This window comes from Cervus elaphus, chromosome 22 (genome assembly GCF_910594005.1).
Source record: "Cervus elaphus chromosome 22, mCerEla1.1, whole genome shotgun sequence".
Lineage (NCBI taxonomy): Eukaryota > Metazoa > Chordata > Mammalia > Artiodactyla > Cervidae > Cervus > Cervus elaphus.
Window position 1 is genome coordinate 3,468,235 of NC_057836.1, and position 17,364 is coordinate 3,485,598.

The 17,364-nt window shown below is 58.1% G+C and overlaps 1 protein-coding gene across 2 annotated transcripts in view; it reads left to right on the top strand.

Annotated features, from left to right (window-relative positions):
- The window catches only part of CELSR1 (cadherin EGF LAG seven-pass G-type receptor 1), a 146,134-nt gene that overhangs the window by 58,674 nt on the left and 70,096 nt on the right, over window positions 1-17,364 (top strand). For both annotated transcript variants that reach the window (XM_043881641.1, XM_043881640.1), the window contains exon 3: window positions 15,093-15,315. In XM_043881641.1, coding sequence (XP_043737576.1) covers window positions 15,093-15,315 — 223 coding nt within the window. The remainder of the gene's footprint in view (window positions 1-15,092; window positions 15,316-17,364) is intronic.

Below are 17,364 nucleotides of genomic sequence, written 5' to 3' on the forward strand. Positions count from 1 at the left end.
GGGGGCCTGGACTGTCCTCCCCAGGGCCAGGGTATCTTGTGTAGGTTCAAGGCCAGAGAAATTTTTAATATAAAAATTGAATCAACTTTTCTGTTCATGGGGAAAACATTGAAATCAATTCTGGCGCCTCTCTGATTCTGCTGTGAAAAGTGACCCTTACCTCATCTCTGAGTTTTCTCTTGACGTCTCTCACCACCATAATGGTATCTCCATGCTCCTGGGACACACTGACCCTGTGCCCTCCTATTAGACGGAAGAGGCTTCGTGATCTGAGCTGCGCTGTCCTCCTGCAGGCTGACGTTCACGGGACACAGAGAAATAAGTTTGCCGCACTTACTGCCATTTACCGGATTAAAGCTCCATTTGGAAGAGTTCGCCGTCAAGTCGAATTTAGTCCTTGAACCCGAGAGTTAATTATCATTCAAAATGAAAATCATTACCTGGCCTATAATTAAAATCTCAAATAAAGCAGAGACAGAATCCTTTCTTAGGAAGATGTGCTTTCCAAATACTCAGGATTACTGCAGTTTTCTCTCTTTGTAGCATCTACAGCTTCCTGGTTGGGGATAGCCAGCATTTCTCAAGTGTGTTATTGTAAAGCTGGGGAATTATTGCACTTCTGGGAGACTTTGTTTTCCATTAAAATCATATACGAGGCATTGCCGTGAGGATGAAGTTGGCCAGAGTGCTTCTTTTCTCTTCCATGGAATTCTTTTCCCCAAAGCGCGGACTTTTGGCACACAACATTAGCGTCCCCCTCGCCGGTTGGGCTGTCCACGCACAGGCAGACGGTCTTTGGGGAGAAGGATGGTCCTCGGGGTCCTGTTAGCACCCCGGGCCTGCTGCCACAGGGCCACATTCTGGGTGGTTTAAAGTAACAGAAATGTATTCCTTCTGGGGAGGCTGGAAGTCCAAAATCAAGGAGTTGGTGGGGACTTGCTCCGGGGGACAGTCCTTCCTGCCGCTTCTTAGCTTCTGGTGGCCCAGGTGATCCTTGGCTTACTGCTCCATCTCTGTCTTCATATGGCCTCCCCCTACCCCACCCTGGGGGGCTCTGTCCCCATGTCCGGATTTCCCTCATCTTAAAAGGACACCAGTCATTGGACTGATGCTGAAGCTGAAGCTCCAATACTCTGGCCACCTGATGTGAAGAGCTGACTCATTGGAAAAGACCCTGCTGCTGGGAAAGATTGAAGGCAGGAAAGAAGGGGGCAGCAGAGGATGAGCGGGTTGGATGGCATCACCAACTCAATAGACATGAGTTTGAGCAAACTCTGGGAGTTGGTGATACGCAGGGAAGCCTGGCATGCTACGTACAGGGTCGCAGAGTCAGACATGACTGAGTGACTAAACTGAATTGAACTGAGTCATGAGACCAGGGCCTCCACCAATCCAGTATAATCTCACTTTAACTTGATCATCCCCTGGAGAAGGAAATGGCAACCCACTCCAGTATTCTAGCCTGGGAAATCCCATGGACAGAGGAGCCTGGTGGGCTACAGTTCCTGGGGTCACAAAGAGGCAGACATGACCGAGCAATTAAATAACAACTTGATTCCATCTACAAGAACCTATTTGAAGACTGATTCCCGAGGACCAGGGATTAGGACCGAAACATAAGATCTGGGCCTCAGGGCTTCTGGGGGTCGGTGTAATGGCCACTTCTTGTCAGCCCGCTTGTCCAGCAGCTGCTGGGCCAAAGGACCCTCAGACAGGCCTCTGTGGTCTACTTTCTTTTTAGACACCTGAACACAAGCGTTCCCCACGTCCATCCCGCCAGCATCTAGGTGGGTCGGTGAGCTGGGCACAGGGCCTGAGTTGTTGAGTAACAGAGGTTGGTACTGACGAGTCTGACCACAGTGAGCGAAGCGGGCTGAGGACGTGCCACGTGTGGGCGGGGCCTCCCTGGGCCGTCACGCCTGCTGTCCTGGGGGAGACGGGGCTCCTTGGCCGGGTCCTGCCAGGGTCTCCCCCGCATACGTGCAGGCTGGATCGGGTGTGCGTGCTTCTGTGGAAAGACCTGGAGGGTGGGCTCCACAGGAGCAAGGGCTGGGCTTGCCTGTGCCCCTTCCTGCAGCTCGCGTCCTGCAGCCGCTGTGATAAAGTTCCACACACGAGGGGCTTAAGCCACGCGGATTTATTCTCAGAGCTCCTGGGGGCCCCGGGGAGCCCCCTCCGGGTCTAGCTTCTGGGTGCTGCCTGCTCTGCGTGGCTGGTGACGCTTCCTCCCCTCACCCCCACCTCTGCGTCTGTTGTCAATGCTTCCCCACTGACCCCCGACCCCCAGGACCCTGGTCATTACCTTGGGCCCCCGGGGATCCAGCTGGCCTCCTGGTGTTGAGTCTCAGGGTCCCCACCTAACCCACACCTGCCCAGTGCCTTTTGCGGGCTCCAGTGGGTAGGGTGGGACCCTCTGGGGCTCCGTGTTCTCCCACCCGCGCCTGGACCCCCTGGTGCTCATTCGGTGCTTGTGGGGGGACACGTACGCGAGGCCTTGGCTGTGGGCACTGACGTGGGGGGTGGGGGTCCCCCCTGTTTTCTCTGGAGGCACCACACGGACTGAGCACCGCCCATGAGAGTTGCTGGGAGTCCAATCTGAGCCCCTGACCCGAGAGCAGCCACCCCGGACGTCCCCATGGAGAGAGGTCTCTGCTCACACACCTGCCCGTCGCCCACCCCCGAACCCTTCCCCTGGTGTGGACAGACTGACGTCTCCCCGGGCCGGGGGCCTGCAGGGCTGGGGTGACGGGGTGACTTCTCTGCTGGGGTCGCCGGGCGCAGCTGAGCAGACCGTGTGTGTGAACCAGGGCGGCGCGGCTGTCCCGACTCCAATCGGCGACTGAAGAACGTAAGTTCTTGTCTCAGGACGTGGCTCTGTCCCCAGACACTGCCCCCCCTCCTCCCGGCATCACGCGGGAAGGGGAACCTGAGCCACCGGGGGCTCAGACGCTGCTCTGCGCCGTGATTAAGGTTTCAGTGAGCATTCCGGCCGAGTCTGGACACGTCGCTCTTCCAGAGTTGGCATGCTTTCCCCACAAACTGATAAGGTGCTGGGCGCGCCCCTTTCCGGCTTGGCCGCCCCAGCTGTGGGTTTACTTTCCACCAACAGGTTCTTTCCTGTGGGCAGCAGGGGCCCCCAGCCCGGCCTCCAGGCCTCTCCCATCACCCCCACGCAGCAGCCTGGGGCCAAGCCCTGCACCTCCGTCTCCCCCAGGGCGCGGGGTCTCTGCCACCCCTCCTGCACAAGCCCATCTTCTCTGCGAGACCTTTCCAGGCCCGCCCGTGCCCCCGCCCTCAGAGATGCCCACGTCATTAGAACTGAACTGCAGGCCTGAGTCTGAGATGCTGTCCTGGGGTTGGTCCTCAGGGCCTTGCAGGACAGATTCCCTGGCCACAGGCTGGCCATCCCTGGGGCTCCAAAGCGGGGACCTCTGGTCTCTGGAGAGAGGCCTGGAGAGGCTCAGGAGGGCATGGGGGAGCCCTGGGCAGCCCTACTGTCTGCCCACAGGGCAGCATGCGCCTGCCCCCCAGCAGGCCCCAGGGGACGCTGGCGGGGGCCAGTCTGCCCGGGGTGGGACCCTCCGCCCGACTCTGCCTCATCCTGGGCCCCCAGTCTCCTGAGCCACATCCCTGGCTGCGGAGGACCCTGCCTTTGCTGTCAGGGGCGAGGAAGCACCTTCGTGAGGAGACAGGATGGGGATCTGTGTGCTCAGGCCCTGGAGGTCAGCTCAGTGGCCCCTCCCCTGGTCGCCAGGTGCACCTTGCCTTGGGCCCTGCATGTTCATTTGGCGCCTCCTGGGTCCTTAGTGGTGGGTCCATAGTGCCCACTGGGCACCATGAGAGCCTGGGAGACACGGGGCACTTTCTCTTCCGCGGGCCTGGGTCTGCTGAGGTTTCTGGAGATGCTGGAAGGTGTCGGGAGTGCTGCTTTCTCCTGGGACTGTGCCCAGGAGGAGACTTCTGCTGAGTCAGGCTGGCCTCCATGGCGTGTTTAGGATTCATAGTGGTTTCCTGTGGCAGCAGGAATTGAAGACCACAGACGGGGCGGCCCAACCCAGCAGGAATTCATCCTTTCACGGATCAGGAAGCCAGAATGCTGAGCTCGGGCTGTGGGCGGGGCCGCCTCCCTCTGCACGTGCTAGGGGCCTGGGGCGGGTCCTTTTGCCTCTTCCAGCCGTGGTGGGCTCGGGGCCCCCGGACTTGTGGCCACAGCGGCCTCTGCCCCATCCTCATGTGGTCTGCAAACTCCAGCTGCTCCTCTTTCATGATTGCAGAGGGCCCTTCCGGGTAACACGGAGGTCTCATCTCAAGATGCTTATTTTAATCACATCTTGCGCCACGTGACGTGATATTCACTCGTCTGCCGTGTGGGGTGATGTTCACAGGTGCCGGGGATCAGGACGTGGACACATCTCTCAGGAGCCACTGTTTAGCTGACCTCAGAGTTGGCTATTTTCTGTCCCCCCCACCCTCCAGAGGACATCAGGGGGTAGGGAGACCACCCGCTTTCTGAACGGAGGGGTCCCCAAGTGTGGCTGCGAGCCAGGCCGGGCCGTCCCTGCACCAGGAGCTTTGGAAAGCACAGTGACTTTTCAGGTTCTCCGGGTTCCAGCCCCTGGGGTGTGTAGGTGACTCTTGACTCACAGCCAGGAGCTGTGGATGAGCTGGAATCAGTTTTCTTTGCTGCTGGAATGCATTTTTTAATTTATATTTAAAAAAATGGGTGTGCCGGGGTTCTGGGAATTTGCTTCAAAGACAGTAGTGAAGTCAGCCTAAGGCCCAGCCCGGGAGAGGCCTGTAGTGGTCTGGGCTTCCGGCTCCCCGCCCGCTGGTGGAGGGGGACAGGTGTCTGGCCTCTGGGAGGCCTTTCCCGGCTGCCTTGCCCCCTGGGGGCAGAGGGAAGGAGGTGAGACAGTCCAGCAGCCTTGACACTGAGAGGGGAAGGGGAAAGGCTGGAAGGGAGCTGGGGGCGGGGAGCAGGGCTTCGGGGGGCGAGGGGTGGACAGCGGGCATCTCCGGTGTCAGGAAGCCGGGTCTTAGCAGGTGTCACATTTCAGCCCTGCGTACCAGGGGCTCAGAGCTTCCCTGAATCAACTCCTCTCACCTGCTCCCTGGCCTCCGAGGGGCTTGGGTAGTTCTGGGGCCAGAAACAGAGCTCCCGCCTGCAGGGCGGAGTGGGTTTCCAGCTGGGGAAACTGAGGCAGTGGTCAGGAGCCTGCTTGGGACACCTCTGTCCACCGCAGCGGCCTGTGTGGGCTGGCTGGGAGGGGTGGCGGGGCCCTGGGTGGGAGGAAGGGAGTGGATGGGCCGATTTTCTCAGGGTTTAACCTTTTCAGGACCCTGTCCTTGTCTCTGCTCCTGCTGCTGAAGCTGCCCGCGTGAGCGTGAGCGGGGCGGGTGGATCCCCGCTGAGGGGTCTGGTTCTTCTAGTTCACAGCCCTAAGCTGCTGCTTAGGACCAGGAGGCAGTTTTCTCTTTATGGAAAAGCTGGTGTCCTCAAGCCTCTACTCGCCCTTCCCCTCCTGGGGCCCGTCCTGGCCTCCTTCAGGGCCCCAGGGATTCAGCCTGGCTACACCACCCCTCCTGCCGGCCCCAGCCCCTCGCCTCCTCTCTCCCTGCTGGGGCAGCCCCAAGCCCTTCTGAAGCGCCTCTTGGCGGGACCACGTTCACATCAGCATCTCCTGGTTCCCGCCCTGCCCCTCGGCTCCCAGACCTGCCATGACGGTCACACACATGTGCACATACCCCACATCACATATACATGCCACACACACACACACCACATATACACACACACATCACGTAATAGACACAGATCACATAATACACACACACATGCACACACACCCACATCACATATACACACCACGCACAGACACATTACACATACGTGCCACACATATCATATATACATGCCACACACATTACATATACATACCACACACATCATGTATACACACATCACATAATAGACACACAGAGATCACATAATACACACACACATTACATATACACACTCACACTACATATACACACCTATGCATCACATAATAGACATCACATAATACACACATACATGCCACACATCATATATACACGCCACACATCACATATACACGCCACACACACATTACACACCACATACACACACATCACATAATAGTCACAGATCACATAATACACACACATGTGCACACACCCACATCATATTTACAAGTCACACATAGACACATTACACATACAGGCCACACACATCATATATACACACCCCACATTGCATATACATGCCACACACACATTACATACACGTCCATGCATACCACATATACACACATGCACATCACATAATAGACACAGATCACATAATACACACATCTACGCACAGGCACATTACATGCCACACACATCACATACACACACATCGTATAATAGACTCAGAGAGATCACATAATACACACACATCACATATACACATGTGCATCACATAATACACACACGTGCACACACACCCACATCACAAGTCCACGCGAAGAGTTGGACACGACTGAGCATGCCCACACTGGCAAACCCTCTGCGGGTCTCAATTTCCCGCCTGTGGAGTGGGGGCATGTAGGAGTTCCCACACCAGGGGCTGTGAGGCTGCCCGGCCCCGTCACGCTGAGCTGTCAGGGCAGTCGCCTTGCGCACGAGCCCATGTAAGCTCGGTGCCCCTGGGGCTGCTCTGAAGGACGTAAGGCCCTCCAACCTGGGGTCTGTGGTTCTGGCACTTCAGGCTGGGGTCCCCGGGCAAGCAGTGTCCCTCACCGCCCAGCCCCAAGCCTGGGCAGGACAGGCATCCAGTGATGGGGACGCACGTGAGGCCATGGCAGCCGGAGGGGCCTCAGCTTTTGCAGCTAAGACTGCCTCTGTAGGGGCGGGCGTCCCTTCCCAGTGGTCCCACAGGGACTGTGCCCTTGCCGCCATGAGCAGGAGGCCGGGCCCCGGGCCCTGTGGGCAGCGGTTGCGCTGCTGCGAGCAGCATGGAGCACGGCTGTGGGTCTGCTCCGGTGAGCCTGCTCCTGGCTGTGGGGCGAGGCTGGCAGTCATAGTGGGCGGGGGCGCACGGGGGGCTGCCCCAGGGTTCGGGTGACTTGGAGCAAGCACTTGAGCCCAAGCAGGACCCTGGGATGCTTGGAACAAGTTTGGAAGTCCAAATTTACTTTAAATGAGAATTCCTAGAAGAGGAAAACCGAAGTTAAATCTTGATAAGCAAGTGTAACTGAAAACATTTATTACAGTAAAATAGTGTTTCTTGTAAGAGCTATATATATATATAAAGTTAAAGATAGAGGGCTACTGAATTTGGTCCAAGTTATTTGCCTGAAATAAAATGATTTGAAGAATTAAAAACCATCACAGCACATCTCTTCCCAACTCTGAGTTCTGTGGTGCCAAGCTGGCTGTGATGGGGGTACGTCCACCATGGAAATCTGGGCTTGCCCCTGAGGGCTGGCCATCGGGATCCGCCAGGTCACCACTGCGTACAGGATATAGTTAAGGAAACATGTAAGTGGATTTCCGTGTGGTTTGAACAAATTAACGGGAACGTCTGCCCTGGGAAGTACCCTGTTCAGGTGCCCACAGGGCCCTGGGGTTGGCCTGGGTCTCACCCCTGGAACCCAGGGGTGAGAGCCTTTACAGGGAGCCCCGTTCGTCTGAGACCGGCAGGCTCAGGGTTCTCACTGCCTTCTTTATTTTAAGAAAGTCATGTTTATCTGTAGAATTAATTCTTCATTCATGACATCAACATCTTTCTGACATTATTTGAATCAAACATGTGAATTTTTCAAGTTTTATAATTCTGTATGAGCAGTCGTCATCGGCTTGCACATGGCGAAGTCCTGGCATTTTATGACTTCATCTCACAGGCATTCATCCAGTACCTGCTGCGTGCCGGGCGTTCGCCAGGCACCCTCTGTGTGCTGGGCATTCTCAAACTCGACCCTCGGACAGGCGGTCCCCCCCGCCACCCAGAGCCTGGGGAGCCAGAGGCTGAGGGGCAGTCATGCAGTGGGTGTCACCCTGGGGCTGGGATGGAGAATTCTGGGCCCATCAGTCTGACCTGGGTGCCCTGGCCCTGCCCAGGTGGGTGAAGCCTGCAGAGGGGTGATGGGTGCCTGAAGTGGGGCTGCGTCTGGGCACCAGAGAGTCATCCTCAGAGACCAGAGTGAACGTGTCAGGCCAGAGAAGGCCATGTCCACGGGATGACCCTGATGGCAGTGAGCATGTGTGAGTGTGTCTGGGGGATGTCAGGCCCAGAGAAGGCGGTGTCCGCGGGGTGATCTTGATGGCAGTGAGTGTGTCTGGGCAGTGAATGTGTGTGCAGCTGCCCTTCAAGGAGGGAGACCGTGCAGCCGGCCTGGGAGGTGGGGAGTTGGTGTCGACTGGGCAGGTGTGTGGCTGAAGCCCCGTGGTGGAGGGTCTCTGTGGAGCAGCAGGACTGACGGGAAGCCAGGCGGGCATTCTGGAAAGCTCCCCCGGGTGTTCTGTGGGGAGCAGGCAGATCTGTGAGGCGCTGAGCCGCTGGGGGGGGCCAGGGGCCGGGGTGGTCGCGGTGGTTGTGCAGACCAGGCTGGTTTAGACTTGGGTGTGACCGACCGTGGAGGCAAGTGACTCGGCCCCTGGGGGGTGACTCGGGCCCTGGGGGTGCACTGTGGGGCCAAGGGAGGAGGGGCGGGTAGCTCCGGGCTCTTGGCCCCCCTCCTCTGTGGTGGCTGCGGGACCTGGAGAATGGAATTGGTTTGGGGAGACAGGTCTGAGGCCTGGGTTTGTGGGGGCGAGGATGGGAGGAGGGGATAGGGGGGTGTGGGCCCAGAGAAGGGGCCTGAGGCATGGCTGTGGAGCTGGGGAGCTGGCCCCTCGCTGGCCGGCTGGGGAGGGCGGGGAGAGTGTCCCTGGGGCAGGGAGGCCAGAGCCGGTGATCACCGGGCCCCTGAGACACCAGGATCGTGGCCCTGCAGGCTCGGGTGCGGCCCCCTGAGGCCAGTGTTTACTGGGAGAGCAGTTTTAGGGTGGACGCAGAGGCCGCTAGGGGGCCGGATAGTGTCCTCCCAGGTTCACGTCTGGAACCTCAGAATGTTGGAAGCAGCGTGTCTCCAGATATAATCTGTAAGGCTCCCAGTGATTGGTAACATCGTCCCGAACTCGGGGTCCACCCAAACCCAGTGATGATCCTTTCTCTTATAAGGACGGGGAGACGAGACCTAGGGAAGATCTCCACGTGACCCCAGAGGCAGAGATGAGGGATGAGGAGGCCACAACCCCGGGAACACGGGTGGGGGGCCTGACAGCTGGGGGAGGCAGGAAGGAGCCCCCCAGAGCCTGCAGAGGGGGCCGGCCCTGCTGACACCCCCAGATCTACGAGAGAATTCACTTCTGTTCTTCTTAAGCCCTCAGCTTTGCCGTACTTGTCTCAGCAGACCCAGGAAACAAATATGACTACCTGTGAGAAAAGAAAAACCTTTTGTGCTTAAAACAAATAATTTCACAGCGACTGAGCTTTATTTGCAGTTGATTTAAAGTTGCATGGTGGGTTAAGCAGAGGAACGGAGGAACCCCGCACGTCAGCACGCCCTTTCAGGGGCACAGCGGGGCCCTTCGGCGCCCTGCGGCACCCTGCGGCAGCACGCGTCCTGCTGGGCCGTCCTCCGTCCCCGGGCCCGCCTGAGGACCCAGGCTTCCCGGCGGCCGCTGGAAAACCGCCCGTGAGCAGGAGTACGGTGGGCAGAGTCGAACGCAGGTCTCCGAATGAATGGAGGGCGCGCTGGCTCTCTCTGAGCAGGGCCGCCCTTCTCTGGGCCCAGGCAGCTGGGGCACTATGCCGGGCGTCGCGGGAGCCCCTGGGTCTTGGGTGGAGGTGGAGGGGTCCAGACGTCCCGTCGGCTCGAGGGCAGAGCCCGTGAGCCGCTGTGGCCTTGGTGGGGATGGGGCCGCGCTCGCCTCCGGTGACATTGGGCTCCGGAGGCTGGCGCGGGGCGTGGCGCCGTGGGGAGGGCCGGGCCAGGCCCCCTTTGTTTGCCGTCACGGCCTAGGGAGTGCGGCCCGCCCCGGCCTCTCACCGCAGCTTTATTACTTCAGAACACTCCGTGCCTGGCCCTCGAGCCGCCAAGCTGGGACTTGGAGAGCAAACACTCCCAGACGTCACATGGATTTTAAAAGGAGAGATTAGAGAATTTGAAGTGAACGAAGAACAAATACACCTTCGGCTGAGCACTTATGATTAATGAATAGAATTTAAGAAGGCTGTGAGCTGCCCACCTGGGAAGGGGCCAGGAGCAGGGCTTAGTGTGAGAGTGTGTGAGGGTGTGAGTGTGGGCGCGTGTGTGCATGTGTGTGTGTGTGTGGCTGAGGGCGTGTGTGAGGGTGTGAATGTGTTTATGGGTGTGAATGCACGTGGATACGTGAGCGTGTGTGTGACGGTGCGAGTGTGTCAGCAGCGTGTGACTGGGTCTGAGTGAGGGCACGCGTGTGTGCATGTGAGTGAGGGCACACGTGTGTGCATGTGTGTGAGGTTATGTGTGCCCCTGCACGCGTGTGTATGTGCACAGCCTGCCTGGTATCCATGGCGGGCGGGGTGGGGCCCCCCGGTGACCCGGGAGCCGGCGGGGAGACCAGAGGGTCTGCCCCAATGCTGGAGCCCAGAGCGGGGTGTCCGGCCGGGTGGGCCGGGTGGGCCTCTCCCTTCCGAGCAGCATGTGAAACCTCTGTTCGGGGGCCGCTGCCTGCTAGGGGAGAGCGGGTGGGTGTCCTGGGTGGGCCTCTGGCCTCTCCCTTCCCTGCCTGGTGGGGAGGAAGGGGATGGGAAAAAAAAACCCACCTGACCCTGCCAGGCCCTGGGGGTGGACACAGCCCTGGGGGCGGGCTCGGCCTGGGCCCCTGGCCTGATGGCCCCTGTGGGGTTATGAAATTCGGTAAGAGCTCAGCGATTGAAACTCTCCTCCCTGTGTTTGAGGGATCCAGGCTGGGTCACCTTCGCTTAGCAAGTTGTGCGTTCTCAGCTGTTGCAACCTGGGGAGGAAGAAACTCTGGAGGAGGAGAGGAAATTCAGATTTCCCTGGTGCCCTGCTTGTTTCCAAGGATCGTCATGCTAATTATAGATCAGTTTCACTCGCTCCTCAAAAATAAGCTCCTGTGAAACGTTCCCTCTTGGGTGACAGATAAGAGTTTTCTTACACCCGTCAATAACTGAGCTCTTGAAAATCAGCTCTGTCGGAGGTCGGCCTCCCTGAGAAACAGACCCCGAGGCTCGAGATCCGCCTTCTCGGGAGCCACGCCTGGGCAGGGGGCGGGGACGGGGGGCACACGGGGTACCCAGAGGAGACACTGGGCCTCAGCAGTGCGGCCGCAGTGACCTCTGTGACCCCACGTCTCAGCTCTGGGGATGTGGTGCAGAGGAGGCTGCCCTGGGCCACGGGGCTGGGCTTCCCCATCTCCCCGCTGAGCTGTCGCTGGCTGTGAGCTGCCCCAGCGGGGGCCGTGCAGCTGTGGGTGAGGGACTTCGGGGGGATGGTCTGAGTTCAGGGTCTCAGCTGTGAGTGGTCATCACCCAGCACTCTAGAGCCTCTGTCCTGGCGGGGCACGTGGGGTACACACAGCACCCACTCTCCACTATATCCAAGAATTAATGCTCAGGACTTCCCTCGGGGTCCAGTGGTTAAGAATCCATCTTGCAATTCAGGGAGTGCAGGTTCAATCTCTGGTTGGGGAACTAAGACCCGACATGCTACAGAGCAGCTCAGGCCATGCACTGCAACTAGAAAGTCCGTGCATGGCAAGGAAAGATCCTGAATTAACACAGCGAATATCATGTGCTGCAACCAAGACCCGCCACTGCCAAATTTTTAAAAGCTGATGATAAGTTTTAATATCGCTATCCAGTTTGTTCACATTCCCAATAGACTCATATGTGACTGCTAGGTCTGAATTGCATCCACCCCCCCCCCCCCTCAAATTCACAGGTTGCAGCCCTAACCCCCAGTAGGACTGTAGCTGGAGGCGGGGCCAGCAGGGAAGTGGTTCATGTAAATGGTAAGGGTGGGCCCCCATCCAACAGGGTTAGTGTCCTCTGAAGAAGAGATGTACTTAGGAGACGTAGTGTCTCCTAAGAAGAGACAGTACTTTGGCCACCTGATGCGAAGAGCTGACTCATTTGAAAAAACCCTGATGCTGGGAAGGATTGAGGGCAGGAGGAGAAGGGGACGACAGAGGATGAGATGGTTGGATGGCATCACTGACTCAATGGACATGAGTTTGAGTAAACTCTGGGACTTGGTGATGGACAGGGAGGCCCTGATTTCCCTGGGACTTCCAGCCTCTAGGACCGTGAGAAATACATTTCCGTTGTTTAAGCCCCTGACCTAAGGTATTTTGTGACGGAGGCCTGAGCAGACTGAGACAGTCGGGAATGTATTCACATGGTTCAGTGTTGAAGAGGCGCAGAAGGGCATCCAGGGACACCGTGTCTGAGGGTCCTGGTGACTTCCAGGGCAGTTCCAGGGTGACTTCCAGTGGCAGTTCCAGGGCGATGCTGCCACTTGAACGCACGCCCGTCCATGTACCAAGGGTCCTGATGCTGGACGCCACCGTGGCTCTGAGGGGCATCTCTTCATACCCGAGAGCTCTAGCATCACAAAGGAAACGTTGATCAATGTGACCATACCCAGATGTAACACTTTTGTTGCTGTCGTTGAGTAGCTGATCAGTCATAGCTGACTCTCTGACCCCATGGCCCTCCAGGTTCCTCTGTCCATGGGATTTCCCAGGCAAGAATACTGGAGCGCGTTTCCATTTCTTCCTCCAGGGAATCTTCCCAACCCAAGGTTCAAACCCATGTCTCCTGCACTGCCAGGCTTTATATTTAGATTTTTTATATCTATATCATAAATATAAAATTTTATGTTTATATATTTATATTCTTTACTACTGAGCTACCAGGGAAGCCCTATAATATTTTTATGTGTCCACAAATACATAAATAAGTTGAAAGTTAAACTTAAGCCAGGAGGGAGTTGTCACAGAAATGGCAGAGCATACTTAATTTCTGAAATTTACGAGGAGCTTGTATACAGAATAAAACAAGACCAACCATCTGATTGAAAAATGAACACAGGACTCATCGGGCGGTTCAGAGAAAGGAAAAGTACGTTGCCAGTAAAATTCGGGCAGATGTTGAACCTCAGCAAAAATTAATGCAAATAAAACACCTTGGAGGTTCATTTGTCAGAAATATAAAATATTTCACAGATTGAACCAGCCTCATGTTGGTGAGGATGTATGAGTTTGTGCATCCTTTTGTGGAGGGCAGTTTGGAAATACTTATCAAGTGTGTACCTTGATTCTCCACTTTCAGGAATTTTCTCTATAGAGATATTCTTAAAACACGCCAAGGACGTGTATCAAAAAGTTATCCGCAGGGGCTTCCTCGGTGGCCAGTGGTGAAGAATCCGCCAACCGAGGCAGGAGTCACGGGTTTGATCCCTGATCCGGGAGGCTCCCACCTGCCGCGGAGTGACGGGCCGGTACCTTGCAGCTCCCCAGCCTGTGCTCCAGGGCCTAAGCTCTGTAACAAGAGAAGCCACTGAAGTGAGAAGCCTGGGGACCACAACTGGAGAAACCCCTTGCAGCAGTGAAGACCCAGCGCAGCCAGAGACAAATAAATTAATTAATTTAAAAAGTGATCTGCAATAAAAGCAAGCTATAAGCAGCCCACCTGCCCATCAGCAGTAGAAGGAGAAACATCAGTGATTTAGATTTGATGGGGTCCGCTAATGGAATACTGTGAAGCCACTGGGAGCAAAGAGAAGCTCTGAGTGCCCACAGGGAGGGTCTCCACGGTACCCCTGGCCCTGAGCCCACATGCGGGCGGCAGGGCACCCCGCTCTCCTGTCTCCTCCAGGCCTCACTGTTTACACGGTGATTGTGTGTGTGTGTGTGTGAATATAATACTTTTATTTTAAACTGTGTTCATTAAGGGACTTCCCTGGTGGTCCAGTGGTTAGGTTTCCATGCTTCCACTGCAGGGGGCGTGGGTTCGATCCCTGGTTGAGGAACTAAGATCCCACATCCTAAATGGCAGGGCCAAAAAAATTTTTTTTAAATGTGTTCATTTAAAACTCAGTAACTGGTGAAAATACGGGTGGGAACTGGGGAATTTCTGGTTGTCGGAAGCTCCTGTTGGTCTGCGGGTCTGTGAGGGGCTAGCGATGTCCACCCCATGACAGGCAGGCCCAGGCCGTGTTCCAGGGAGTGAGGGTCACGCATCCAGGCCCCCACGGCGGCCTCGCCACTGATGGGCAGCCTGGGTCTGGCATGCGTCTGGGGCAGAGGCGGTCAGCGTGGGCTCCCTGGTCAATGGAAGCTTCCAGAAGCCCCCTGCCACGGGGTGGGGGGGGCAGTTAGGCCACGGGGAGGACGGTGGAGCACAGCTGGGGCAGACTTGATTACAGGGTCAGAGCCCAGCGTTGTCCGGGCGGCCGTGGGTCTGCGTGGGAACCGATGGGCTGGGGGCGCTCTGAATGACCCCGCCTGCTCCCCGATCTCTGATGAGCCCCGGGTGCCCAGTTGTCGTGTGGGCGTGGGGAGGGCGCGGGCCCTCTCAGCATCCTCACTCCTTCTAGATGGGGCTCTTGGAAGAGCGCTGGGCTCAGCTGGGGGCTCAGAACAGGGTGGGTGCTGAGAGCCACTCATGGCCGCACACACCCCTGTCCCCCCCAAGGGCGGGGACCCCGGAGGCCCGGGACAGGGACAAGCTTGGAGCGGCTCAGCCACCTGGTGCATTCAGCAGGGAGGCCCCCAGGGTGCTCACCACCCCCTGGACGGCCCACCGGGCGCTGGGTGCCCTCACGCCGGCAGGAACACCACGTGTCTGATCACAGCTCGGCTCCAGGGTGGTTCCCGGAGGCCCCAGGTGCCCCGGGTTTGGGTTTAGCAGCTGGTTCTGCAGTAGCGTTTGTGGCCTGGGCGGGGGAGGGGCCCTCCACTCCCCCCTTCTCCTCTCCCCGACCCTCCCCCCCAGGCTGCCGTGTGACCCCCTCTCTCCCGCTCCGTCCCCCCAGGTGAGCACTGTGAGGTGAACGCGCGCTCCGGCCGCTGTGCCCACGGCGTGTGCAAGAACGGGGGCACCTGCGTGAACCTGCTCATCGGCGGCTTCCACTGCGTGTGCCCCCCCGGCGAGTTCGAGAGGCCCTACTGCGAGGTGACCACCCGGAGCTTCCCGCCGCAGTCTTTCGTCACCTTCCGGGGCCTGAGGCAGCGCTTCCACTTCACCGTGGCCCTCGCGTGAGTCCCCGCGTCCCCGCGCCGCCGCCTGTGCTGGAGCTTGGGGGGTGTTCTCGGGTCTCAGAGCCGCCCTCCGTCCGCGGTCGCCCTGGCCGGTGCTGCCTGCAGGACCCCATGCAAATAGAGGATGTGGCTCCTGATTCAAGGGCTTCCCCTGTGGCTCAGCTGGTAAAGAATTTGCCTGCAATGCAGGAGACCTGGGTTCGATCCCTGGGTTGGGAAGATCCCCTGGAGAAGGCTCCCCACTCTAGTATTCTGGCCTGGAGAATTCCATGGGCTGTATAGTTGTGAGGTCACAAAGAGTCGGACACAACTCAGAGACTTTCACTTTCACTTCACTTTCCCCTGATTAGAAAGTGAGACATTTCCAGTTGCCAACAGCAGAGCGTTAACGAGCTTGGGGCCCGGTTTCCCAGCTCCCACGCCTCTGAAGCCAGCCCGGACGCCCTGGTGCTGCCCGCCTGCCACCACGTGGGCACTTCTGCCATCCAAGGGCCCAGAAATAGGGGGAAAGGGCTTGGGACTCAGACCCGGCGTAGGCTCCTGTGGGGCCACGGGCGAGCTGGGAAACCGCGGGTGGGCGGCCTCACCCCTTTCAGCCCTGGTCCCTTAACCCATGACGGCGTCCAGGCTGACTGTTCACTCGAGCCGTTCTTTTATTTTTGCAGTTCTTTCTCCAAGAGAATTTAGATTTAACTTGATTTTTTAAGGTCTATCATTTCTACTGTAAAGATTTTTCTCAAGTTCAACTTAGTAGAATAAGGTGTATTTTGTGTTTGGTGAGTGTTTGGGGACGCAGTCTTTGGGCACACAGTCTTATGGGAAAGCACCATCCGTGTCCCCCAGAACCAGATGCTTGCTCTGAGCTGCCCTTTGGAGCTCGGGGCCTCTCGGGGCAGGATGGGGCAGCTCCCCTCCCGGGGGTCCTGCCCCACCCAGGGAAGTCCTTTCCTATTTCCCCCACCCCCCATTGCACTCAGGTCCTCTGAGTCTCTCACCCCTGTGTCTCCCTGTCTGGCCGCTTCTCTCCCAGTTTCCAGCATCTCGGCCTGGGCCACCGTCCCCCCCCCCCCCGCCCCACCCCGGGTGACGGCTGTTGTGTCCCCGACTCTCAGCCTGCGCCAGGGGGATCCTTGTCGGACACGTCTGCCAGGCCTGCCTGCCACCCGGGGTAAAACCCAGCTTCTGAATATGGCACTCGGTGGCCCCTGTGTGCTGACCCCTGGGGACCCCGATCCTGGGGAGCCGCCCTCACCTCCTGATGCTCTGGACCTGCCCAGCCCTGCACCGGTGCTTCCTCAGCCCCTCCCACCTGCCCCCATCCCGTCTCCCGCCGCTTCCTTCAGGAAGCCCCTGTGAGCAGGCCGGGCCGCGCCTGCATTCCAGTGCTGGCCGTCCAGCGTTTGGCCATCTCCTGCTTGTCTGCTGCCTTCAGCCTCCGATGCCCCTCCTTGCGGGATCAGGCTGCCGTCCACCCTGCCCGACCCTAAGGTCCTGCGGGGGACACGTGGTTAACGTGGGGGCTTGCATCATTGGCGGGTTTTCTATGTTGTGGCCCAAATCTGCTCACTGTAAACCCATCCTCCACACGAGGTGGCCGGGTGGGGACCTGCTGTCAGGATTCCTGGCCCTGATTTTTTTTCCCGGTTGTTGGATGGTTCGATTGGTCTCAAGTCTCTGAAGCAGATGCTCGTCCTGTGAAGCCTTTAAATGGCCCTTTGGGCTCCCTGGCTGGGACCGGGCTTCGGCCCCAGGACTGCTGTGCCTGTCTGTCCACCCGCTGGCCTGAAGCTCCTCACAGGCTTCTTGTCCTGTGTCCTGACACCCAGGGGCCCAGAGGCCAGGAGCGGCTGGCTGGGAGTCCCATGCCAACACGGCGTGAACGCTCACTGCTCCCCGCCTGTAGCCTGCAGACGACAGGCTCACTGGGGGGCCTCCTGGTCTCCCAGAGCAGGGGCTGTTTGGCCTGGTGGCCGTGGGAGGGATTGAGTTGCAGAGGGCAAAGCTTCCAGGCATTCTGAATGATCTGGAGTGCCAGCCGGGGGCTCT